Raw genomic sequence first — 12,063 nt, 5'->3', positions numbered from 1 at the left:
CTATAGAGTGTGCCATAATTATCTCAATTACACAGAATATTTAGAATTCACAGTCCTCAGTGGTTAAAATAATCTAAATATTCTTCTATCTACTGGCTATCACGGTACAAAGATATATAACTTTCCTCAATTACACAGTAATTTACATCCAATATTATATATTTGGTACACTTTTTATTCCTGACTATGCAGGTACAAGTGCTTTATATAGGTTTTTTTTTTCATTCTTTTTTTCTTTAACCTTTCCAAGTGTTCTCATGTGATCTACATGAATAATTTGGAGCGCAAATGTGTATCTCCATTCACGTAGTGTTTTCATAGACTTTGTAGATGACATTACCTGTCCTTATAATGCTCAGCTATTATATTACTTAAATTATCAATCCCAAGGGGTCAACTACCTGAAAATCTTAATTTCCTGATGTTCACATGCTGGTTGAAATCTTCCCTAAAGGAGGATTTATCAAAATCAATGGGATAAGAGATAAGTTGCTGATCACTGGGGGTTCAAATGCTGGGACACCAGCAATCCAAAGTATGGAGCTTCCAAAATCGAAGAGCAGAACTCTTTAAAGCCATATGTCTTGAATGTCTTGACAATAGGATTTCTGTAACACCGTACTTGGCTTACTCCAGCAGTTGCTTAAGGCCCCGTCTCACTAAGCAATCTCGGTAGCGAGATCGCTGCTGAGTCACAACTTTTGTGACGTAACAGTGATCTCACCAGCGAGATCGCTGTGTGTGACAGCGATCAGCGAGCGGCCCCCCTGCCGGTATCGCTGATCGCTGGAAGAAACCTCTGGACATTTCTTTGGTCGCTGGTCTCCCGCTGGCCAGCAGGCATCGCTGTGTGTGACAGCGGGAGACCAGCGATCAGGTGTTAAAAAATAATTTAAAAAAATAAAAAATATAGTTATTCTCACCTTCCGATGTCCCGTTCAGCCATCCCGCCTCTCTCCACGCTCCGGTCCCAGTGATCCTTTGCACGAATGACCGCGAGACTTTGTTATCCCGCGAGACCGTGACATCTCGCGGTCATTCGTGCAAAGGATCACTGGGACCGGAGCGTGGAGAGAGGCAGGATGGCTGAACGGGACGTCGGAAGGTGAGAATAACTATATTTTTTATTTTGATACTATTTTTTATAGCGATAGCCAGCGATGCCGGGCGCTCGGCATCGCTGTGCTGATCGCTGGTGAAGCTGTCTGTGTGACAGCTCACCAGCGATCACATAGCGACTTACCAGCGATCCTGACACCTTCATATCGGTGTCGGGATCGCTGGTGAGTCGCTTAGTGTGACGGGGCCTTTAGACAATGTATGGAGACTAGAGTTGAGCGATACCAGCCGATACTTGAAAATATCGGATCGGAATGGATTGGCCGATCTTAAAAAAAAGTATCGGTATCGCCGATTCCGATACCGGAAGTCCCATCAAGTCTATGGGACTTCCGGTATCGGAATAAGAAAAACCCTATTTTTGCCTTGTACAGCCTCTCTGGGGTCTGTACGGGCCTTTTGGGGGGCTGTGCCGGCCTGCCAGGGGGTCTGTGCAGGCTCCGGTGGTCTGTGCCGGCCTGCCGGGGGCTGTGACGGCCTGCCGGTGGTCTGTGCAGGCTCCGGTGGTCTGTGCCGGCCTGCCAGGGGGCTGTGCCGGCCTGCCGGTGGTCTGTGCAGGCTCCGGTGGTCTGTGCCGGCCTGCTGGGGGGCTGTGCCGGCCTGCCGGTGGTCTGTGCAGGCTCCGGGGGTCTGTGCAGGCATCGTCCGATGGGACTACATGTCCCATCGGGCGATGCCTGCTACCATGACAGTGATTGACACATTAACCAATGATGGGACAGTAGTAGTCCCATCATCCGGCTAATGTGTTGAATGTAAAAAAAAAAAAAAAAAAAAATTACATGCTACATACATGCTACATACATACAACATGCATACTACATATATACTACATGTAACATACATACTACATATATACTACATGCAACATGCATACTACATACATGCTACATACTACATGCATGCTACATACATGCTACATACTACATACATGCTACATACATACTACATATATACTACATGCATGCAACATACATACTACATATATACTACATGCATGCAACATACATACTACATATATACTACATGCATGCAACATACATACTACATATATACTACATGTAACATACATACTACATACATGCTACATACTACATGCATGCTACATACTACATACATGCTACATACTACATACATGCTACATACATACTACATACATAATACATATATACTACATGCATGCAACATACAAACAACATATATACTACATGCATGCAACATGCATACTACATATATACTATATATACTACATGTAACATACATACTACATATATACTACATGCTACATACATGCAACATACACACTACATGCTACATACATGCAACATACATACTACATACATGCTACATACATACACACTACATGCTACATACATGCAACATACATACTACATACATGCTACATACATGCAACATACATACTACATACATACTACATACATACCACATGCATGCAACATGCATACTACATATATACTGCATATATACTACATGCATGCAACATACATATATACTACATACAATACATACATATAGACATATAGTACATATAACATAGAGTACATACTTACCGTCACTTGTCACTTTGATCCCCGAAGCCATTGTCACCTGAGGGATAAATATCAAAATAAAAAAACACCAATATACTTACCCCGATCCGCAGAAGTCCACGAGGGTCCCACGTCCATCTTGCGTGGAGAACAGCAGCATCAGCTGATGCTACCGTTCTCTACCAGCTCCAGGAATACAATGATGGAAGGTAGGTATCCTTCCGCACTGTATTCCTCCACCACTTTAAAAAAAAAAAAGTCCCTAGTCTCACTTTATGCCATTGCTGCATAAATTCCCACGCAGCAATGGCATAAAGTGAGACTAGGGACTTTTTTTTTTTAAAGTGGTGGAGGAATACAGTGCGGAAGGATACCTACCTTCCGTCATTGTATTCCTGGAGCTGGTAGAGAACGGTAGCATCAGCTGATGCTGCTGTTCTCCACGCAAGATGGACGTGGGACCCTCGTGGACTTCTGCGGATTGGGGTAAGTATATTGGTGTTTTTTTATTTTGATATTTATCCCTCAGGTGACAATGGCTTCGGGGATCAAAGTGACAAGTGACGGTAAGTATGTACTCTATGTTATATGTACTGTATGTCTATATGTATGTATTGTATGTAGTATATATGTATGTTGCATGCATGTAGTATATATGTAGTATGCATGTTGCATGCATGTGGTATGTATGTAGTATGTATGTAGTATGTATGTTGCATGTATGTAGCATGTAGTGTGTATGTATGTAGCATGTATGTAGTATGTATGTAGCATGTAGTGTGTATGTTGCATGTATGTAGCATGTAGTATATATGTAGTATGTATGTTACATGTAGTATATATAGTATATATGTAGTATGCATGTTGCATGCATGTAGTATATATGTATTATGTATGTAGTATGTATGTAGCATGTATGTAGTATGTAGCATTTATGTAGTATGTAGCATGCATGTAGTATGTAGCATGTATGTAGTATGTATGTTACATGTAGTATATATGTAGTATGTATGTTACATGTAGTATATATGTAGTATGTATGTTGCATGCATGTAGTATATATGTAGTATGTATGTTGCATGCATGTAGTATATATGTAGTATGTATGTTGCATGCATGTAGTATATATGTAGTATGTATGTAGCATGTATGTAGTATGTAGCATGTATGTAGCATGCATGTAGTATGTAGCATGTATGTAGTATGCATGTTGCATGTAGTATATATGTAGTATGTATGTTACATGTAGTATATATGTAGTATGTATGTTACATGTAGTATATATGTAGTATGTATGTTGCATGCATGTAGTATATATGTAGTATGTATGTTGCATGCATGTAGTATATATGTAGTATGTATGTTGCATGCATGTAGTATATATGTAGTATGTATGTAGCATGTATGTAGTATGTAGCATGTATGTAGCATGCATGTAGTATGTAGCATGTATGTAGTATGCATGTTGCATGTAGTATATATGTAGTATGTATGTTACATGTAGTATATATGTAGTATGCATGTTGCATGCATGTTGCATGCATGTAGTATATATGTAGTATGTATGTTGCATGCATGTAGTATATATGTAGTATGTATGTAGCATGTATGTAGTATGATGTATGTAGCATGCATGTAGTATGTAGCATGCATGTAGTATGTAGCATGTATGTAGTATGCATGTTGCATGTAGTATATATGTAGTATGTATGTTACATGTAGTATATATGTAGTATGCATGTTGTATGTATGTAGCATGTATGTAGCATGTAATTTTTTATTTTTTTTTTCATTCAACACATTAGCCGGATGATGGGACTACTACTGTCCCATCATTGGCTAATGTGTCAATCACTGTCATGGTAGCAGGCATTGCCCGATGGGACTTGTAGTCCCATCGGACGATGCTTGCACAGACCCCCGGAGCCTGCACAGACCACCGGCAGGCCGGCACAGCCCCCCGGCAGGCCGGCACAGACCACCGGAGCCTGCACAGACCACCGGCAGGCCGGCACAGCCCCCCAGCAGGCCGGCACAGACCCCCGGAGCCTGCACAGACCACCGGCAGGCCGGCACAGACCCCCGGAGCCTGCACAGACCACCGGCAGGCCGGCACAGACCACCGGCAGGCCGGTACAGACCCCCGGACAGTCGGCACAGCCCCCCCGAAGGCCTGAACTGACGGCGCATCATGATGCGCACAGACAGCGCATCATGATGATGTCATTTCGGCAGCCAATCAGAGCCACTTTTGTGGCTCATTGCATTTTGGACTTCCGATTCCGGTATCCGATACGAAAAAAGTATAGGTACTCGGTATCGGAATTCCGATACGGCAAATATCGGCCGATACCCGATACTTGCGGTATCGGAAAGCTCAACACTAATGGAGACTGATCATGTTTCCTTCCACTCTATTAGAGATGGGGTGCTGCAGAATTCTGTTCTCGGGGATTGGGTGTTTTAGTGGAAAATCCCATTAAATACACAATTGAGCATAAAGTAGAACATAGAGCCTTGCAAAAAAATTGACCACTCTTATGTAGCCAGCATCATAATCCTTAGTAGAAATATTCAACTATAAGACTTCATTGATAGCTGCATATTTTATTAGTGTTTTAGTATTTTCTAGATTTATAATTGTATTTTACACACTTTTCTATAGACATTTTAAATTCCTGTACATTATAAACTTTCATTGTCAGGCTCCTTTTAATGCTTAAAGACATTTTACAGTATATCATCAACTTGTGAGTAAAAATCAATTACATCGTGTTCTTGTAATACTATCTGTAATTAAACACTCATTTAATATTTTATTTCAGGATCAGAACGTATTGGGAGAAATTCTAGCTATGAACAAGAGGGGAAGGTCCAGTTTGTGATCGATGCAGTGTATTCTATGGCTTATGCACTCCATAGCATGCATAGAGATTTCTGCCCTGGTTATTTGGGACTCTGTTCAAGAATGAAGCCTGTGGATGGAAAAGACCTTCTTAGTTATATCAGGGCTGTCAACTTTAATGGTAAGTTTATTACACAAATATTTTAATTTATAGAATATTACACGAAAGGCATAATTAATTTCTTTAAAAAAGTAACAAATTTTAAAGATTATTTTTCATATTTGGCAGGCATTTTTATTACTTGATGATTATTGGGGTTCAGGTCCTGAGATCCCCCAAAACTCTACCAAATTCAACCATAGTTTCTAAAGTATCAAAGTGATAAGCATATTATTAATATAAAATCTAAATGACCATTTATTTATTTTCCAAGGCCTAACCCAGCTCTGTTCGATGTGAAACACTTTTAGATAGGAAGAAATCTGCATTGATCATTCTGCTTTCATGGTTCATCATAGGAAAGAATATTACTGAAGCTGCCATAGCATTCAAGCAGTACATTATCAGAGAAGAGTGACTAAGGAAAAAGAATTGCTACCACTACTGGTTTTCATCCAGGATCTATCCAGCATCTATTGACTTACTAGTAGAGATGACCAATTTGCCTACAAATTAGAAGAGGCGACAGAAATTCTGCCAAGGAAGTAGGTGGTTCACAGGGTGTGCACCTAGTGGTTCACATGAAATAGGGCCCTGCAAATTGATTATCTCACCTCTATTTTATATAATTATTGGATAAATCAAAAGTATATTAATTGGGTAACGTATCACACATTCACATAGGACTTATACTGTCAGGTCATTTTTCCATTAAAATTCTCTGCTTATAACATTTTTTTTCCAAATGTTGCTGTCATTCATACTTTACCATTATTGTGGCAGCTGAATGGAAGATAAGGAAATGGCCAACCATTTAATGCATGGAAGTGTTTGATCTGTCTCTTTATGAGAGACTCTTTACTTTGGTTGATAGAGAGGTGTCCTAAAAGTGGGACAACTCCTATATTATACTAATAAGACCTATTAGTGACTTTCTTTAACCCCATTACCCCCAAGGGTGGTTTGCACATTAATGACCAGGCCTATTTTTACAATTCTGACCACTGTCCCTTTATGAGGTAATAGCTCTGGAACGCTTCTATGGATCCCGGTGATTCTGACAGGATTTTCTCATGACATATTGTACTTTATGATAGTGGTAAAATTTATTTAATTTGAATTGCGTTTATTTGTGAAAAAACGGAAATTTGGCAAAAATTATGAAAATGTCGCAAATTTTAAAATTTGAATTTTCATGCCCTTAAAACAGAGAAATATTTCAAACAAAAAAGTTAATAGGTAACATTTCCCACATGTCTGTTTTACATCAGCACAATTTTGGAATCAAAATTTTTTTGTTAGGAAGTTATAAGGGTTAAAAGTTGACCAAGGATTTCTCATTTTTACAATACCATTTTTTAGGGACCACATCACATTTGAAGTCACTTTGAGGGGTCTATATGATAGAAAATACCCTAAAGTGACATGATTCTTAAAACTGCACCCCTGAAGGTGCTCAAAACCACATTCAAAAAGTTTATTAACCCTTCAGGTGCCTCATAGGAATTTTTGGAATGATTCAAAAAATGAACAACTTTTTTCACAAAAAATTTTACTTCAGATCCAATTTGTTTTATTTTACCAAGGGTACCAGGAGAAATTGATCTCCAAAAGTTGTTGTACAATTTGTCCTGAGTATGCTAGTATCACATATACGCAGGTAATCCACTGTTTCGATGCACGGCAGAGCTCGGAAGGTAAGGAGTTCCATTTGACTTTTCAATGCAAAATTGGCTGAAATTGAGATCGGAACCCATGTCGCATTTGGAGAGTCCCTGATGTGACTAAACAGTGGAAACCCTCCACAAGTGACACCATTTTGGAAAGTAGACCTTGTCTAGATGTGTGGTGAGCACTTTGAACCCCCAAGTACTTCACAGAGGTTTATAATGTAGAGTCGTAAAAATAAAAAAACTTATTTTTTCACAAAAATGATCTTTCTCCTCCAATTTTTTATTTTTCCAAATGTAACAGGAAAAATTGGACCTCAAAAGTTGTTGCACAATTTGTTTTGAAATGCTAATACCCCATATGTGGGTGTAAACCACTGTTAAACCACTGTTTGGGCACATGGCAGAGCTTGGAAGGGAAGGAGCACCATTTGAATTTTCAACGCAGAATTGGCTGGAATTGAGATCATACACATGTCACATTTGGAGAGCCCCCAATTCTAACTTCAACCCTAACCCCCAACACACCCCTAACCCTAAACCCCACCCTAACCATAACCCTAACCACAAACCTAACCCCAACACACCCCTAACCCTAATCCCAACCCTATCCCTGGTCTTTACAGATGCAGCGATACTAAATATGTGTACTTTTATTGTTTAGATTTTTTTAATTCAAATATTAATTCAATGATAGAATAAATTTTGATTTTTCTATTATTATTTTCTTTATATTTTTACAATTATTTTAATTTAATTTTTTTTTTTATTTCATTCTTACTTTTACACTGTGTCCTACTATGGGACACTCATTTTGTGCAGGCTGATCGCTTATATGGCGTGCAGGCTGATCGCTTATATGGCATGCAGATCTGCATGCCATATAAGCTGTCAGCGCTGCACTCTGACTTCAGAGACTTCCTGACATGCAATGCATATGACAGGAAGTCTCAGAGCTCTGATAACCCGGATGTCATCATGATGACATCGGGTTGCTATGGGAGTGATCGGGACCCCGCGTCAAGCTGCGCGGTCTCTGATCCAAAGGCAGAGGGGCTGTCAGAGCTGACCTACCCTCTGCCTGCTCTCAGAATGCTGCAATCATGTTAAAGTCCCGGGAGTTTTATGTGACCTCTCCTGGCACTTAATGCCGGGTGTCAGCTGTAAGAGTAAGTTGACACCCATCCGCGCTCCCCCCCGTGAGCACGGCTGATTGCTTATGACGTACTATCCCATCCATGGGCATTAAAGCCCAGGGCACATGGACGGGATAGTACTTCCAATGTCAGGAAGGGGTTAAATTATTTCTCTGTGCAAAGTTTTTTTTTTATGATAACACCAAGATTTTTTTTAACATTAAGTGTACTATAAGACTATGTGCACACAATGCATTTTTTATACGTTTTCACGGCTTTTTTTATGCACAGAAATGCTCCAAAAACGCAATGGAATACTAAAGCAAGGTAATGAAATGACAATCCTGAAGTGTTGTGCAGATGATCCATGAATTTCCTTCCGTATTTGCAGCTTTTTATTTTCTGCAGCATGTCAATTCTTTTTGCGTTTGAGCAGCATTTTTGACTCATTGACTTCAATTGAGTCAGTCAAATCTGCAGCAAAATGCATGTGTAAAAAGATTTTATTTGCTGCAGATTTGCAGCCAAAAATGCTGCAGAATTGTCAAAGGAAATGATGTCAGAAGGAGGAATAGTGTGTGGGCGAAGAATATGTGTGTGGGCGGAGAATATGTGTGATCAGAGAATATGTGTATGCCTTTCTGTGTGTCTGCAGGTGTCTGTGTGTGTCTCTGTCTATGTCTGTCTGCGTCTGTCTGCATCTGTCTGTTTGTGTGTGTGTACCCATGCGTGGAACAGCCCATAGTGATTGTACTTAGGTGTAGTCTGATGGGAATACTACTTTCATCCAGCTATGTCTGCTGTCACATATAAAAGAGACAGCATGAGCCGATGATGGGAGAATAGTCTCATCATCCGGTGCCTATGCTTAGTTGTAAAAAAAAATCAAAACACTGACATAGTCACATACATATTCACATGCAATATACATACTCACCGCCGAACACCTAATACCCTATGCCCACATCTCCTGCAATCAATCAAAAATAATAAACCATACTCCCTGTCCACTGTAGTCCATTTAATACCGAGTGTCCCACATCAATGTCACCTGGCTGCCGGTGATACACTGACAGAAAGCAATCGCTCCAGTAGTGTATCACTTAGCTGCCATGAGAGTTCACTGGAGTACATTAGCTGATCAGCTCCGGTGCTCTCACTTACGGCACTGCTGTGTGAGAAATTTCTCACACAGTGGTAGTGCCATAAGTGATAGCACCAGAGCTGATGAACTGATGGAGTGAGTACCTCCTGTCAGTGTATCGCCGGAGGCCGGGGAGAGCAGTCACATCTCCTGATGTGACTATTCTACACTTGAGATTGCCGTGGAAAACTCGGTATTAAATGGACTATGTTGGATAGGATAGTATTATATTTTGGTTTATTATTTTTTGATTGTTTGCAGGAGATGAGGGCGTCGAGGATTAGGCGTTCAGTAAGTATGGTTAATTTAGATTCAATAAAGGAGTCTGTGTCATTATTTCAAATAGGACTTTATTCTGGCTGTGTGTTTATTTACCATATAACTATAGGATTAGTAATGTGGATTAATGTCACTTGACAATACAAAGGTGACATCAACCCCACAAATATGAACCCCATTTGCCACCGCTACAAGGCAAGTGGGAAGAGTGAGGCTAAGTGCCAGAATTGGCGCATCTATAAGGCTACTTTCACACATCAGGTTTTCGGCGTCAGGCGCGATCCGGCGTCGTGCCGGAATGCCGGATCCGGCAAATATTTTGTAAAACCTTTGTTTTACATCCGGTTCATCCGTTTTTCTATCCGTTTTTCGACGGATTACGCCGGATCCGGTTTTTAAAATTGACCCTTGTGGCCTTCCGAACGGGATTGGCTACTGGAAAACTATATATAGCATGTTCCTACAGCCCTTCTTTGACAGGTTGTAGAGAAGAAAGTGCAGGTTGGAGAGAAGAGCAAGTTACTGGCGAAGATGGATGTTGTCATTGGAAATATTACCACTAGAAGTTCTGTGACGGTTTCAGTAATGAGGGACAATTTTGCACTATACTTTATGTCACCTCAAGGCAGAGTACACTGGCAGGATGACAGAGTGTGAAAGATTTGTGCCCTAACCAAACTTGTGTACCTTCTGGACCAACGGTATATACCTTTGCCAACCAAAGTTGGCTATCTTGTCATGGTCTTACTATTTTTAGCTTTAGGCCATAGGTGTGTACCTGGTTGTGTTTTATGCAAAGTATTTCACCTTTTAACAAAAGTTGTGTACATTGTTAGGAAATCACCAACAATAAACACAACTTTTTAGGTGAAATACTTTGCTTCAAACACAACCAGGAACACAACTGTGGCAAAAAGCTAAAATTTACCCACAGTTATATACCTGGTTTTGAATACCTTTTTACCTTTGAAATACCCTGTATTTAACCTTTTTTTTAAACATAGTTCGCCGCAGAAAGAAATGACAGACAACCATTGTGAAACGATAATTTAACTTTTATTTAAAATTTTTTTTTTTTGTAAAATGTTTTTAAAGTGCAAAAAACTTTTTTAATAAAGGTTTTAAACCCAATGGGCATTTTTATTAAAAAACACACATTACAAATCTGTGTAGTGTGGGGTGGAAATACTGCTGGAGGGGCTGCGGGACACTTCGACACTGGGTGTGTGGAGAGAGGACTGGGATCGTGGTGGGGAAGGAACAGTTAGAGGTGAAGGTGTGGAAAAAGCTACAGAATGGGTGGACATGTGGGAGGCAGAAGAGGTGGTGGGCGGTGGAGTGGAGGGTTGGGCAGGGACTGTAGGAGCAGATGATGTTGATGGAAAGTTGTATGGGGAAGGAGTTTGGTACGGGGAAGGAGTTTGGTACGGGGAAGGAGTTTGGTACGGGGCAGGTTGCTGGAAGTGGGGAGATGTCTGGTACTGGGGAGGTTGCTGGTACTGGTGAGGTTGCTGGTATGTAATAGGAGGGGGAGGATGGAAAGTGGCTGGAGGGGGTGCAGATGTAATAGGAGGGGGAGGATGGAAAGTGGCTGGAGGGGGCGCAGATGTAATAGGAGGGGAAGGATGGAAAGTGGCTGGAGGGGGTGCAGGTGGAGGAACTACAGTGGTGGGAGGTGGAGGTTGGGAGGTAACCTGCTGTAGAGCACCGTGGCACGAATGCATTACATGCATCTGCTGGGTAGGAGATAGTGTTGCCATGCGCTCCACAACAGACCTGAAAAAGGTGTGGTTTGGCGAAGATCTTGCTTCTGAATGCATGGTTTGCAGAAGTGTCTTCACCTCCAGAATGCTGGAGTTGATCTGCTGAAAGCCTGCGGAGATTTGCTCTGACAAGACTTTTAGACAGTTCTGGAAAGATGCATTCAGATGCAAGAACTCTTGAGCATAACTCTTTTCCTGACCCCTCTGCCGCTGTCGCCCAGTACCCGCAGGTGTACTAGAGGTGGCAGGGGCAGAAGGGTGGGGTAAAGGGAAAGCGATCTCCTCACCAGCAGCTTCATGTAATGTAGGCGGCCACGATGCTCCTGTGCTGGTGGATGGGACAGATGGGTCGAATGTGTGGGAAGGCTGGGAAGGTGCAGATGTACCGGGGCGGTCG

General features: G+C 41.2%; 1 protein-coding gene across 2 annotated transcripts in view; it reads left to right on the top strand.

Moving 5' to 3' along the window:
- GRM8 (glutamate metabotropic receptor 8) overlaps nucleotides 1-12,063 on the top strand; it is a 1,729,433-nt gene that overhangs the window by 1,240,193 nt on the left and 477,177 nt on the right. For both annotated transcript variants that reach the window (XM_073573421.1, XM_073573422.1), the window contains exon 7: nucleotides 5,495-5,695. In XM_073573421.1, the coding sequence (XP_073429522.1) occupies nucleotides 5,495-5,695 (201 nt within the window). The remainder of the gene's footprint in view (nucleotides 1-5,494; nucleotides 5,696-12,063) is intronic.

The sequence above is a fragment of the Dendrobates tinctorius genome, unplaced genomic scaffold (assembly GCF_039654945.1).
Source record: "Dendrobates tinctorius isolate UK_male_01 unplaced genomic scaffold, ASM3965494v1 ptg000035l, whole genome shotgun sequence".
NCBI classification, from domain to species: domain Eukaryota; kingdom Metazoa; phylum Chordata; class Amphibia; order Anura; family Dendrobatidae; genus Dendrobates; species Dendrobates tinctorius.
Note: the sequence above shows the minus strand (reverse complement) of the source record. Positions and strands in the feature narration are given on the sequence as shown.